At 40.1% G+C, this 14,370-nt stretch overlaps 1 protein-coding gene across 3 annotated transcripts in view; it reads right to left on the reverse strand.

Moving 5' to 3' along the window:
• Positions 1-14,370, reverse strand: part of COL15A1 (collagen type XV alpha 1 chain) — a 155,462-nt gene that overhangs the window by 42,372 nt on the left and 98,720 nt on the right. For all 3 annotated transcript variants that reach the window (XM_068931312.1, XM_068931313.1, XM_068931311.1), the window contains 4 exons: positions 10,128-10,196; positions 6,017-6,061; positions 3,596-3,631; positions 75-137 (listed from right to left, as the gene is read on the reverse strand). In XM_068931312.1, the coding sequence (XP_068787413.1) occupies positions 75-137; positions 3,596-3,631; positions 6,017-6,061; positions 10,128-10,196 (213 nt within the window). The remainder of the gene's footprint in view (positions 1-74; positions 138-3,595; positions 3,632-6,016; positions 6,062-10,127; positions 10,197-14,370) is intronic.

Consider the following 14,370-nt stretch of genomic DNA (forward strand, 5'->3'; position numbering starts at 1 on the left):
TGCTGACGATCCTTGAAACATGGTTTTGGGAACCAGTTTGTTAAGTGATCGCAGAGTACAACAGCCCAACTCACCACGTCTCCGGGACGCCCAGCCACGCCAGGAAAGCCTGGTTTTCCATCAGTACCTGGCATTCCCTGCCACAAAAAAAAAAACAAAAAAAACCTATTATTCACTCAAAACTGTATTCGGTCTCATAAAAGCAGGACTATACCACTCTCAGAGGGACACAGGGACATCTTTTTTAATACAGCTTCAATCATTCTTCTCCACCACTCCCATCCCTGTTCAAAAAGGCTGAATTCTGTTGTTTTCTCCCAAGTTACATTTTCCGGGTTATTTCCACCCTTCAGTTAAGTGATGATCTAACTGGAAGAAGCAGGGGGAGAGGCATGGGACATATTTGGAGAGGCAGGATATGGGGCAAAAAATTTGATAACCCCTGCTGTAGTTCAATAAAGAACTGACATTATTACTAAGAATCTGATTCTATCCTGTGGGAAAAACATGATGTATCACATAGTAATGATCACACAGTTGGCCGAGAGAAAAATGGATAAAAGAAGACAATGAATTCTTAAAACATTGATAAAAATTGATAAACACTGAACTATATTTTTGCACGTGTTTTCTTCCGCCTGCCAGATCAGCTGTGTGTTGTTTTTGTATTGGGATTTTTTGTTGTTTGTTTGTTTGTTTGTTTGGGCTCCTATTTTTTTTTTTTTAAGGAGAGGGCTGTTTTGCTTCTTATATTTTGTTCTGCTTCAAGAAAATATTTTTGGGCTCTTACAGCAGATAGTATCATGAAAACCTATTAGATGTAGACAATTCCCTGAAAAAGGCAGCTCAGTAGCTTTCAAAAGGATAAAGTGATGCTAGGGATTGTTAGGAAAAGAACAGGAAGAGAAGAACAGAGAACTTTGCTATGCCACTGTATATGCTTATTGTATGCCCATAACTTGAATACTGAATTCTTGAAAACGTGAATTCTTCTAATATAAGAACAAGTGGGCATCATAGGAAAACAGCTGGAGAGAGGTACATGTAGCTAAGCTGATGTACGTGTAGCTAAGCTGATCGAACACTGTGCCACAAGATGTCATAGATGGTAAAAGTTTGCATGAGCTCCAGGGGAGACATCAAGTTCATGTCAAAGAGATCTGTAGAGTATTTCTAATACAGAAACCACCTCTGGCTGAGGAGGTCCCTGAGTCACAAACCGCTGAAATCTGCGAGGGTACTTAGGACAACTATAACGTAATACGTGTCCTTTTCTAAGGTCAAACTGTATCTCTGCATCTGCTTTTGACCATTGTTGGAGAAAGGAAACTGAGATGGATGGATCTGAATAAAACCACCAGGAATTTTCTAATACTCTACAGGAATATAACAGAGCTTTAAAGCATCCTAAGTCAAATGGCCTTCTCTGCAGCATTTTTGGTGAGATGGAGAAAATTCAAACTAACAGCTCATAAGATTCAAAATCTTCTCTCTTCTTTTGCCTCCCTACAGAACCACCAACATAAAATGTGTCTATTTCGTTAAGAAAGGATTTTCTCTGTAATCAGCAAAGCATGTGGCTCAGGAATAAACATGCCATTTACTAAGATAAAGTATAATTTTAGAAGCACTCTAATTTTCATTTTGTAGATAACTGCAGCATAAAAGATGACTCTGAATGCTAATGGGATTTAGGCACCTGAGTGACTTGTAAAAATGGGACTTGGGACTCCAGTCTTTTCAATGCTTTTAAAAATTATACCTATCAAGAGGACTATCATTAGGTTTTTATCTGAGGATTAAAGAGTTGGATTTTTTTTTTAAAATAACACTGTAGTCACTCCACTCACAATATATGCATGCTTTTGAAATGTATCTGTCACATCAGCGGTAATAATTACTGGAACGCAGACCACAGAACAAAGCATTTGCAGGAATAGTAACTCAAGTAGGAAAATAGTCTATAGTCTCAAATAGATTTAAAAGAAGAGTTTAAAACCTCTGTCCAATGCATCCATGCATCAGATTTAATTATCATGCTGACAATTATCTCTGTGAAATGGTAACACTCAAAATATGTACACCAGATGGAATTTATGGCAAGCACAGTCCTGCTGTATTGTTGTTGTTGTTTTTTAAATAAACAAGCAGATGCTGTTAGAAGACTGTGATAATACTCTTGTAAATATTCAGCATGCAGAAGGGTCTATTCGTGATTACTTGTTTCACACAACAACTTTTGATTTTGATGCTGGCCCAAATGCCAGAGAAGTATTTTACTTATTTTATTTTATTTTATTTTATTTTATTTTATTTTATTTTATTTTATTTTATTTTATTTTAATTATGCTATTTAATTTTATTTATTTTTTGTTTTTGTTTTTGTTTTGTTTGCATTTTTTTTAAATTTTATTTGCCCCGGCGCTGCCCTCTGCTGGCTTATGCCTGCCCCGGGCTCCCGAGTCAGCCAGGGCTGGCAAAAGCAGCGTGAGGGCAGGCAGTGGGAGCTTTGGCGGCTGCGGGGGCTCCAGGAGGAGCCCAAGGCAGGCTATACAGGGATTCTAATGGGGAAGAATGGAGAGGAAGGGCTGGGCTCCAGCACTGACACTGTGTTTGTTAACCAGGGTAAATGGGCTGGTTTCCATGCTGAAGGGGTCTCGTGTCTGAGCAGCCGCGCCGATTCAGTGCAGCAGGTCTGGCTTGCGCACACCACAGGCACAGCGGGCATATGGAAGGTGTCAGATAGCTAGGATAAATTCCAGGTTTAGAGATACAGGCTGGACATTAGGGAAACTGTCTTCCCTAGGAGGATAGTGAAGCTCCAGAACAGGATGCCCAGTAAGCCGGTGGAACTGCCTTGGAGGTATTTAAGACTCAGTGAGCAAAGAAACATTGCAGACCTTATCTAGCACTGGTGACCTCATCACCATCTCTAGTATTGCTGATCTCACACTTCAAGTGTGATACTGGACTAGACGTCCTCCAGAGGGTCCTTCCAGCCACTGTGTCTATAACCCTGTGCCTCCTGCATGGTGGCTGCAGCACAGCGGACAAGTTCCAGCACAAAAGTAGGCCATGACAATGGCCCGTGTGCTGAACAGCAGACTGGAGTCACGGATGGTGCCTAAGGCTTCTGCGCAGCACCGTATATATCTGCTCTTGTACCATAAAGGTGAGTCATGGGGGGGAGCGCTCAGATGCGGGGTGCAAGCTATACACCATGAGAATGAGGATGAAGGGGCATGTGGAACTTGATGTTTTTTAAACAAAATTTGTTGATTTTCATTTCAATTTTCCTGAAAATGAAAATGGCTTCAAAAAACACCCTGATATCACACATTTGAGGAACTGGATTTTAAATGCAATTTTAAGTGTATTTTAAGCAGAAATCTCAAGCAACAGGTTGCACTGGCTGCTGATAATCACAGTTCAGCTCAGAAGTGGTTCCCACTTTCCAGAGAAACCTCTCTGGGATTTAATATTCTGACAGTGCTAGAAATGTTCATTATCAACAAAGTGCATAAAAACAAGAAAGGAAACCAAGCGGAGGAAAGAACTTATTGAAGTTTTAGATCAAGTTAAATGAATTTCTCACCTTTGAACCTGGTGGACCGATGTTGCCTCTTTCTCCCTGAAAGAGAGATACAGTAGGGCTCAAGGGTCAAAGTGAACTGTATTTACGCATATTCTGAACATGTATCCTACTTTCCTTGAAAATAAAGGGACCGAATGGGGCAAAACAATTAGTCAAAACCAGGGCATAGTTTCCGTCAAGTGATGCTCAGCATACTGTTGGGATCTGGTTCTGGGATTTAACCTCTCAGTTGCAACCAGCATCTTCTTGGAGTTTCTGGTTGCTATGCATTGCTTTTGCTGAGCATGCACCAAGCCACATGCCTGAACCTTCTTTCTCGTTGGCCAAAATCTGCACGTGGGAGCACACCCGTTCTCCGGATCTCCCAAAGCCACAGTGACCATTACCTCCACAAGGGACTCACCATCTTCCTTTGATACAGGTAAATAAGCCCCTTCCCCACTGCCCCGTCCTTTCCACCTGCCCAAGCGCTGTACTGTGCCATGAGCAATGCTGAATACTGCACCGCTCCACCCTTGGGACTGGTTCTGCAGTGCTCTGGCTCTCAGTGGGCATAATTCCTTGATTTCTTTACAGACAGCAAATATGTAATTTAGTGGATTTCAGCTGAGATAGAGACTACAAGCAGGAATAAAGTTGCAAGGAGTTAGGGCCATTGTATAAAATGTTACATTTACGCTTACTGAAAAGCCTTTCAGAGCTTTATCTTTCAGGAGTGTCTATCTATATTCATGAATGAATGAAGACTGTATATTATGTATTTTTTAAGAAAAAAAGCTTTCCATAATAATAAATGTGAAAGCAGAATTTGGATCTATGTTTAGCGGTTAGGAAACATGTCAAACTTTGGTCTCAACAAGCTTACTCTCACAGGTCTGCTAGTCTGGTATGTCTGAAGGCTGAAGGATATATGAAACATAATTTAACTGTACCTTAAACGCCATATGATGCATGAGCTCTTGCTTTTTGAAAGTGGGTGGCTGTTGTGTTTTGCCACTGTTGCCTAGTGAAGTCAATTATAACCATGAAAAGTGGGTGAAAAATTCACCCCCATGAGAACGGTAGTGTATTATAGCCATTTTATATTAATTTTGCTGTAGTTTACCTGGCTTTGTAAGATGTCAGGCAACAGATAATCAGCTTCTTTCTGTGTCTCCATGATTTTGGGCATGAATGACCCACAATTTGTCAACCAAAAGGTAAGTATAGGTTGTGGTGAAGTCTCTTGGCCAAAGGTTGCTAACTTTCTTTTCAGTCCCAGTCCGGTTCCTAAAGCCAGAATGCTGCCTCCTTTCTGAAGTCTTTGTGGAAAAATATTCCACAGTATTCTAAAAATAGTATCTCTATTAAGGGGAAGAGAATAAGTTCTAGTGAAAGATGTATTTTCAGCACAGAGACTGCACTAGCTCAGTAACAGGAGGGACTTCCCAGTAGAGGGAGGACTTTTTGCTAAACTCTGCAGACCCTAGACATCAGGGCCTGTCCAGATCTTGAATTGCTGCTCTTCTAGGAAGGAAAGATACTTGCAGCTATTGTTGGCAATATTCTGCTCTCTGGGTAGCCAATGACTCTGTGCTGTGTGTGTTCAGATTTAAGGAAAAGAGGATGGAGGCCCCAACCTATCATTTTCCATCTCCTGCTGCCTCAACATTGCCCTCATTTCCCAGGCCAATGAAGATCTGGAGCTTCTTAAACTCCACACATGAGATTTAAGGTGCTGTATTATTAACTTGCTGTATTATTAACTTGAGCAGAACTTAGGCTTTACATAGGCGTAGAAACAGCCTCTTCCTGGCTACAGTCCTATTCTGGGAAACTCCTCTTTTGTTTCAGTTTTTACTTCTCTCTCTTTTTTCACCATATGCTTCTGCCTACACTAGTTCAGGGTTACTTAACCAAGAGCAGCCTGAAAGTGGACAAATTCAGTTACAGCTAAGCTCAAATTAAAAACAAGGTTAAAAAGTTGACAAATCACTTTTTTTCCCTAGAATCTTCTAGGACCTTTTCCTAGAGCATTGTACAATCACCTCAGAAGGTCATTTTCTAGAGCTTTCTCTTTCAGTTGCACAAGTGTAACCTCTTGGAAACCACAATGCTGTTGTACAAATGAGGGATAAAGAGAAACTGCCAAACTCCCTAAAAAGTGAAACCATGTTACAGCAAACTCCTGGGAACAGCTCCTGCTGTTCTAGTGTAAATGTGAAATAATTCTATTCATATACATTCCAGTAATGTACAGTATTATACAATAATATTGAAAACCCCATGTGAACGAGAACAAAATTTGTCCCATACTTGGTCAATATATGAACATTAATCAAAAAGCTGTTTTATTAAGACAAATGCTGGGAACAGAAATCAAAAAATCTATGCTGAAGCAAAATACACTAGCTTTCAAGTGTTCTTTGTTATATAGGGTACCTTTGGTCCAAATGGCCCGCGCTGTCCATGTCTTCCTGCAGAACCCTATAAACCACACTGAATTTACTGGTTACTGAATTTCATACTCTTTTTAAAAAAAAAAAAATTTAATCCCACAACTGTTGCAAATGCAATGTCTAAGCCCAGTAATATTAACAGAGAGTAGAAAAATGTAAATAGTGTTTTAGATTTTTTGTTCTAATAAATAGTGACTTGCTCTATATTATCATGCAAAGATCTAAAGATTTTATTCTTAGAAAGGTAGCTTTATTTCTAATATTTTCTAAAACAGGTAATAGTATGTAGTGACAAGTACAATTATTAAAGTAAAAGATCCAAGTGCTTTTGTTGCAAGAGATGATTACTTTCAAATGCTTACAATTTTTTGAATTATTTGTCTCCTTGGCTAAAATGAATGTATGTTATTAGTTTGGAGGCAACAGTGCATTTTCTTTCCAAGTTTAAAAGTAGCTTGAAACAGAGATTGGGGATTGCAAACTATCCATATCTCCATATGGTGATGTCAATGATAAAGTCCAATGACCACTCTTGTATGACAAAATGAACGGTACCATTATTGATCATTTTAGAAGGCAGAATGGAAAAGAAAATTCACCAAGTCATCTTCGCCTTGAATATGAAGACAAGACACTGACAAACCAACACCAACAGAACATACACACAACACCTCTTTCATCACTGGTCTTTGGGTGAAAGGGAATATAAAGCCCGGAAATGATAGCTGAGCCTACAGAAAAATACATTTGATCTTTCTGTTTCAGAGCACTTTCTCATAACAGATTGAAATAAGATTTTTATCCATCAAATCCTAACAAACAGCTTTATTTATATCACTATTAATTACATAAAACAGTAATCAAAGCTCTTATTACGTGTTTTTTGGGGAAACTGCCATCCCATTAAAAAAATTAAACAGATGCAAATATAGCACAAATAAATGTAGCTGATTTCCTAACAGCTGCTTTTAATTACAGCCCTCTTAGGAGCAGATACTCCATTTTCACTCTAACACAATCAGGAACCTCTAGAGTTTTCATAGGGTGTAAGTGGCTCACAATGCTTTCAGGAAGTATCAGCAAGGACCTAAAATCATTTTTGTTATTAGAGGCAAGTTCTCTTGTGTCTTTAGTGACCCAAACATTGACGAGTGACTAAGTGGTAACAAGAAAATAAAATTCCAGATTTTTGCTCAGTTGCTAGAAGGCATTTTTCGGTACTTGTAGTGGAGTGCCTTGGAAACAATGCCTGTTATAAAAGCAAAACTGAGATTAAGGCTGTCATTCAGACAGGTCAGAATGGGCAATTTTACACTTGTTTTTGGATCTCTAATTTTGGACATTAGCTTCTTTCAGCTAATGACTTCCATTCTTATTGTCATACCTGCATTTTTGTGGCCAGTTTTTTAACATCTAGGAAAAGATATAAGGGAGGTCTCTAAAATATTAAACTGAATCAGCTGCAATTTCAGTGTTATGAATCACAATTATTAATGCTTTAAACCAGCATAGCCAACAGCTTTTCAAGCAGGCTCCAGAGTTCAGTTCATTTCTGAAGATTCATAGAATCATAGAAACAGGACTGGCAAGGACCTCCGGAGGCCATCTAATCCAACCTGTTACTTGAACTAGGACCATTACCAGCTCCAGATCAGGTCAGCCATGGCGTTGTCCAGCCAAGTCTTGAAAATCCCAAGGAAGGAGATTTCATAACCAATCTGGAGAACCTCCCCCAGTACTGCAGTGAACAAGTACTCTACTTAAGATTTGTTTCTAATTTCTAATTTGTTTCTGATTTCTAATATTTTCTAAAAAAGGTAATCATATATAGCGACAAGATTAAAGTGAAAGATACTGGTGCTTTTATTGCAAGGGATTACTTTCAAATGCTTACAAGTTTTTGAATTATTGTGAATATTCCTCCCAGCGAACAAGTTTCTCCTGACGTCTAGCCAGAACCTCTCAAGCTGCGGTTTGTGACCACTGCCCCTTGCTGTATCATCTGGCACTCCCAGGAACAGTTTGCCTTCATCTTCTTTCTTTGCAATTGCCCTTCAAAGAGTTGCAGGCAGCTATTAGAGCACCCTTTGCCACCTTTTTGCTAGACTAAACAGGTCCAGCTCCTTCAGCCTCTCCTTACAGGTCATGCACTCTAGGCCCCTCACCATCTCAGTAGCTCTCTACTTGCCTGTCTCTTCTTCTCCACAACCTTCCTGAAGTGGGTTGTCAGAAACTGAATGTAGTATTTCAGACGCAACCTCATGAGCACTGATAAAGCGGGAGGGACAGTAATATCTCTGCATCTGCCCGCCATGCTCTTCCTGGTGTACTCTAGTGCCTGATTTGCCTTATTTGCAGTGACAGTGGACTGTTGGTTCATAACCAGTCTGGCATCTACATTAACCCTGAGGTCCTTTTCCGCAGCACTCTCTCCAGACTTGGGCATCAAGGCTCATTCTTTCAAAGCTCTGCTAATTTCTGCTGGAATGAGCTCAGTGGTAGGACTCCTGAGGATCACACTAGAGCAATTTGGACAGCTCTGAGAACATGAATGCTGGATAGCTGGGTGCTGTGCAGAAGGTATCACTTGCTGCAGTTTTGGTGTTATTGGTAGGGACCAAGATAAAGCCAGATGGTCTGGTAACATACTGAGACAATATATTCCCCACAGGAGGCAAGTGGCCCTTGATGTTTTAAAGTCACCCACAGTGACAAAAGTCTCCTGAGAGAAGGTGACGAAGGAAAAAACATCCCTTCTCCTGAGAAATTGTTTCCATATGACTGGAAACAGTTTTTTAGTCTAAGTAGTGCATCAGATTATGAACATTTGATTGTCAAACTATAACTATTCCCTTCAGTTTATGCAATTCATCAGGTAAAGCTGGAAACGGCTTTTTGAAAGACTTTGTCTTCTAAACCAATGGTACCACACTAATTCTTGGGTTACTTTCACATAATGCAAATTCATAGTTGCTAAGTGGGAAAAGGCTGGAAGGATTTGACTATATATATGAAGGAAATGCTTGTTAGAGTATGCTGTCTTTACTGGTGAGATGTTTATGAAACAAAGTAACCTACTAGGCTGTCAAAGCTACTGAGAAAGCAGATATCAGTTAGTACTGTTTTTCCCTATCCAGTAGTTTTCCTTTTTCTTATCTTTCTGTCAGTAGTGAGGGCTAGATTTTTCAATATAAGCATAAAGACACCATGTCCAGTGTCCATCCATGGGGAATCAGTCACAGCCTGGCTTATATTAGGAAGCATAAACAGAAAATATTAATTGACAATGTGTACCCTTTGTAATGCAAAAGATGATGTTCTATTATTGTTATAGATGTTCAATTTCTCTTAGAATCTTGCTGAAATCTGGCCATCATTAATATCTTATGGCAGTGAGTTCCCCAGTTTAATTATTTATTGCACCCCTTATTTTTTACCTTTCAAGTGTGGTGTCTTTCAATCCTGTCAACTTCGATGTTTAATTATGAAAGTAATAAAAAACCCTAAACTGATCCTTTGCTTTTCATTCTCTCTGTATAAGGATTCCAGATCTGTTCAATAATTAGACAGACCAATTGCTCACACTACAGCACCAATTCTTTATGCATGCTCATTAAAATGTCTCCTATTTTGCCCATTGTATTTTGAAAACAGAACAAAATTAGTTTGTGTATGGGTACACTTGGATTTAATTATCAGTATTAGAATGTTTTAGGTCTTAGTTTCTATTTAGTTTCTATAAATTGAAAAACAATTGAAAGAAGCAATAAGGGCTTCTACCAGGGATACAAACAAGGAATAGAGAACAAGACCATACAAGGAAACTCTATTTCATCCTATAATCTCTGAAAAATATACCAGAGCAGAAAGTCAGTTATCTAAGAGTGACCAGCTAACCAGAAATCAGAAAAATACCATACATCTTCTTTGGAGGATGTCCTTATTGCAACGTGATTCTCTAGCAACTAAATCCCATGCAGTAAAGTCACGCCAGATCTATTACTGACTGGGGCTACAGGCTTCCAAAAAGCATAGAAGGACATTTTTATCTATGAAAAGAAAAAAACCTCTTCTCCCTCAAAACACCCTCTTACCTTTGGCCCTCTTGTTCCAGGAGTTCTGGGTTCACTTAACAAGCCAATACTCCCTGATCCTTCCATGTCCTAGTGAAAAGGAAAAAAGTTACACCAGATTAAGTATTTCTTTCTCTCTTTCTCTCTCTCGCTCTCTCTCCTTTTTTTTAAACTTCTCTGTTTTCTACAGTACTGAAAAAACTGGATAGACACCAAAGACAAATATTTTTAAGCTTTCTCATTAACCTCTTTTTGACCGATGTGTGGTGTTGCGGAGATAAGCTATCCTCAAACAAGATAAGAGTATGTTGATCTTTCATACAGTGTAAGAGCCTCTGGTCTTTAGAGACTCGCCACTTTGACACCATTTTTCTCGCACTTCAGGCTGGAGAGCATCAGACAGAAGTGAGACAGTATCACAGTTTTAAGTATGCACCACGTTTAAGCATACTGTAGTGGTATTTTTCTCCTAGCGCTTCTTTACCACCTTGTTACTGAAATATTGTAATGACTATTAATGGTTACACAACTGATTTAAAACAGGGCCGGCCTCCCAGGCAGTTTAAGAGTGGCAATCATCGTTAAAAAATAAATGTCCTTCCTTACTCTCACGGCTGAACGCTCAACTCTGGCCTAGAGCGCAGCAGGCTGAAATGAACCCGAGCTGAAAGAACTGTTCTGTCACAAAATCATGGAATTCGTTAGGTTGGAAGGGACGTTGGGAGGCTATCTAGTCCCACCTCCTGCTCAAAGCAGGGTCAACACTGACTTCAAATCTGGTTGCTCGGGGCATTGTCCACTTGGGTCTTGGAAACCTCCAAGAATGGAGTTCTGCAACCTCTCTAAGCACCTGTTCCCATGCTTGACTGTCTGTCATCACTCTGTGCACCATTGTAAAGATCTTGGCTGTGTCTTCTTGATAACCTTCTTTTAGGTATTGGAAGGCTGCTAAAAGCCCTAAGCCTTCTCTTCTCCAGAATAAGCAAGCTGAGTTTCCTTAGCCTTTCCTCACAGGTTATGTGCTTCAGCTCCCTGACCATCATGGTGGCCCTCTGCTGCCTTAAAAAAGATCTCTCTGAAATAAAAGATGTCTTTTGGAGGGAAACATTCATATTTTCTATGGAGATTTTCTAGAGGTTTTGAAGGAGACAATAGAGAAAGTAGGCAACCTGCTTCCAGCTCTAATTGTTCTGACTTATTCCAAAGTTAGTGCTGAGCCGTGAGGTGGCAGTTCCAAAGCAGCCAAAATAATAAAGCTGCAGGCTGCCACAATTCACTGTTTTATTCTCATCCCCCACCTCAGCTACATGTTCCTGTTCCTTGCCTTATGCCTATTCCAGGGCTTGTCAGACTGTGCTCTAAGCCATTTTGATGGACTATGCCAGCAGGAAATGATTCACTTGTTTTCAGCTACAATTTTAAATGACCTAAGGTTTACTTCTTCTGGAAAGGGGAAATCTTGCTCTTTTCTCACTCCTCTTTCTTGCTCACAGCTGTACAGCCTCCATTTTCACCACATATTGAATCCTCTAATTTTCCTGTGAGTGACTTTAACCCACTAAAATGGCAGAAAATGAGCAATTTGTTTGGAGTGGGGAGAGTTTTCCACCATTTTAGTATGTTAAACTGGCTTGTGGAAGGACTGATGGGACACTGGCTGTTAGCGCATGGGAATGGCAGGCACACGCCAGGAACGGCTGCAGATGGGAGGAGGAACGGGAAGGAGGAAGTCAAATTTCCACCTCTAAGTGACAGTGAGCCGTTGTTTCGGCTTGCCACAGTTAGAGGACCCTATTCTTTGCATACTTAGCTTTCTGTGCCGGTAGTGGCTTGAAACGGCTCAGATCGCCAAGGGGCTGATGTACATGGGCAACAGTGTAAGGGAAAGGGTGGGAAGACCAATTAGATCAGCTTACTCTGCTATGAAATGACAGCCTAATGCTGAAGTTATGGAAGATATCAGCTGATCCAGTGAAAAGGAGAGGTCTCATTGTTTTCCCTTCTCCACCAACCCCGTGAGAGCAAGCAAAAGGGAAGCAGCACTGCAGAGGTGGGATCAGGAGCTCCCTTTTCAAGGCTGGGGCAGGCGACAGCTAGTCATTAGGTTGAGTCAAACCTTTCCATGTAATTTCACCTGAGAATGAATGTTACTCAGCCTTTCATTTAGTTCCTTCATCGATTTTCAGCAGGTCAAATATCAACAGAAGACCTGCTGAGATTGCATGCTTGGCCTGTTCAACTAAATACTAACTTCTCAGGGTAAATCGCAAGCCATGTTTCTGGGTCCTTCCTTCCCAAGCCTCCACTGTGCTTTAATTGGTCTATCTCTGCCAACATTTTTTCCTTAAAGAGAGTGCTTCATGCCTGCTTTATACAACATTTTTGATATCTGCATGTTTTAAATAGGTTTACCAGGTACCTTCTGCAACTCAAACTGTTCTTTTGGCAAGCACAAGTGCCAGGAAATGCAGTTACTTTCTTTTCCTAACGCCATTTGGTTTTTTGCATATAGCTGATCACAGATGCTAACAAGTGCTAACAGGAATGTTTTGCAGAGACAGCTTTACAGCAATAAACAGACTGCCAACCAAAAGGTAGTCTAGCCTTAACGAACTGGCAGACCACAGTGCTGCCTTAACAGATGGCAGGGGCGGGCATCCAAAAGTTCAGCTAGAACTAGCAAGCCTATTGATAGTATAATTCCTCTCAGGGAAATGACAACCATGCCGATGCCACTTGGACAGGATGAAGCTTAGGTGAAGCTAGTTCTTGCTGGAGTTAGACTGGGGATCCTTCTGTATTCATGTCCACCAAAGTGGGAACTCCCAATGTTTTTCATCTCCTGCTCTTCCGATAACTTTGTTCCTCTGAGGCTTAGGCACCAGAAGTGGCAGAGTTTTGCCCTAACCACCCACTTGCAGGAGATTTCTTTGTTAATGTAATGAGGCAAAGGTGGCTTCTACTCAAACAGTGTGAACGGGGAAGGGAGGAGCAATGCCTAACGCATACCTGGATCCTCAAGGGTCACAGCAGATGGATATAAGACAGAGAAACAATCACGGGCTCTAACTCGTATCAGGCCTAGGATGATAATGTGGCTTCCTGGCAGTCCTGACCCCATTCTGAGCCAAGAAGGTACTGATTCGGGGGAGATTCTGTATCAGCTTTTACCGTGGGTTTAAGTTAACGCAACAGACACTTTGTACGCTTACATCTGATGCCGTCCCTTCCTAACAATTGCAGTGGTGGAAAGTAAGAACTTGTGAACTGCCTGAGAGGTTTTTTGTTCATTGAAATGCACTGATGTCAGTGAGATTATTAATTAGTAGTATTCAGTACTATTTAATCAGATATCAAATATTGGAATATGTCTCCAAACAAGCATCAGTGGTCAGCTCTGTACTTGGAGTACCTGAAGTGTTTCTGTAGTAAATCAAAGAGAAATATAAAAGGGGTAGTGTTAATACTGGGAGAAAAGTGTATTTATGTGCAAGTAAAGCAGCATCTTTCAAACACCACCAATTTACCACTTCAATTCTGTATGTGGACAGTATTTTTGGTCAAATACTGCTTACTCCTCCGATGAAACTACCCTTAGTTTCTGTGCAAACTTGAATTATGTTCTTTAAAAAAAAAAAAAAATCTCTGGAAAGATTCTCCTGAGCCAAACAGAGCTAAATTAGAAATCAAAAATGCATGGAAAAAGAAAAAAGAGTGATATATGAATGTCAATGCAGGCAATCACCTGACAAAAACATCAAATGCAGAAGCTTTTTTTCTTGAACCTGAGTGTGCTCCCTTTGGCTTTCTGTACTGCACAGTTGCTTTCTGCTCCAAAAAATCATCTGAATGAGCAGTTCTCAAATTACATGTAAAACTCAGCTTGAGGTGACCAGACCTCGTATTCGAAAGTGATGAAGGTATTACTTTCAGAGCAAAATGAAGCATCTGGAATTTCTTTTTTTTTTTTTTTGGTATAATCTTTTTCTGCTGAGTAGAACAGACTGTGAGGTCATAAATGTCTAAAACCTTACTGTCTATTTCCATGTTATATAAGTGACATGTCTAAATTAAACTAAACTCATGGCCCCAGAAATTACAGCATGGGAAAGTAGTAGCTTATGCAGAACCTGCAGTTCAATTTTAATGAATACTGGCAGATGTCAGTGTATATTTAGATCTCTGCTCTATGAAAAAATAAAATGATGCCAAATGAACTTTTATTTGTAGTACAGTAATAGCTTTGAACATTTGATTTTAGCAA

The sequence above is a fragment of the Struthio camelus genome, chromosome 2 (genome assembly GCF_040807025.1).
Source record: "Struthio camelus isolate bStrCam1 chromosome 2, bStrCam1.hap1, whole genome shotgun sequence".
Classification (NCBI taxonomy): Eukaryota; Metazoa; Chordata; class Aves; order Struthioniformes; family Struthionidae; genus Struthio; species Struthio camelus.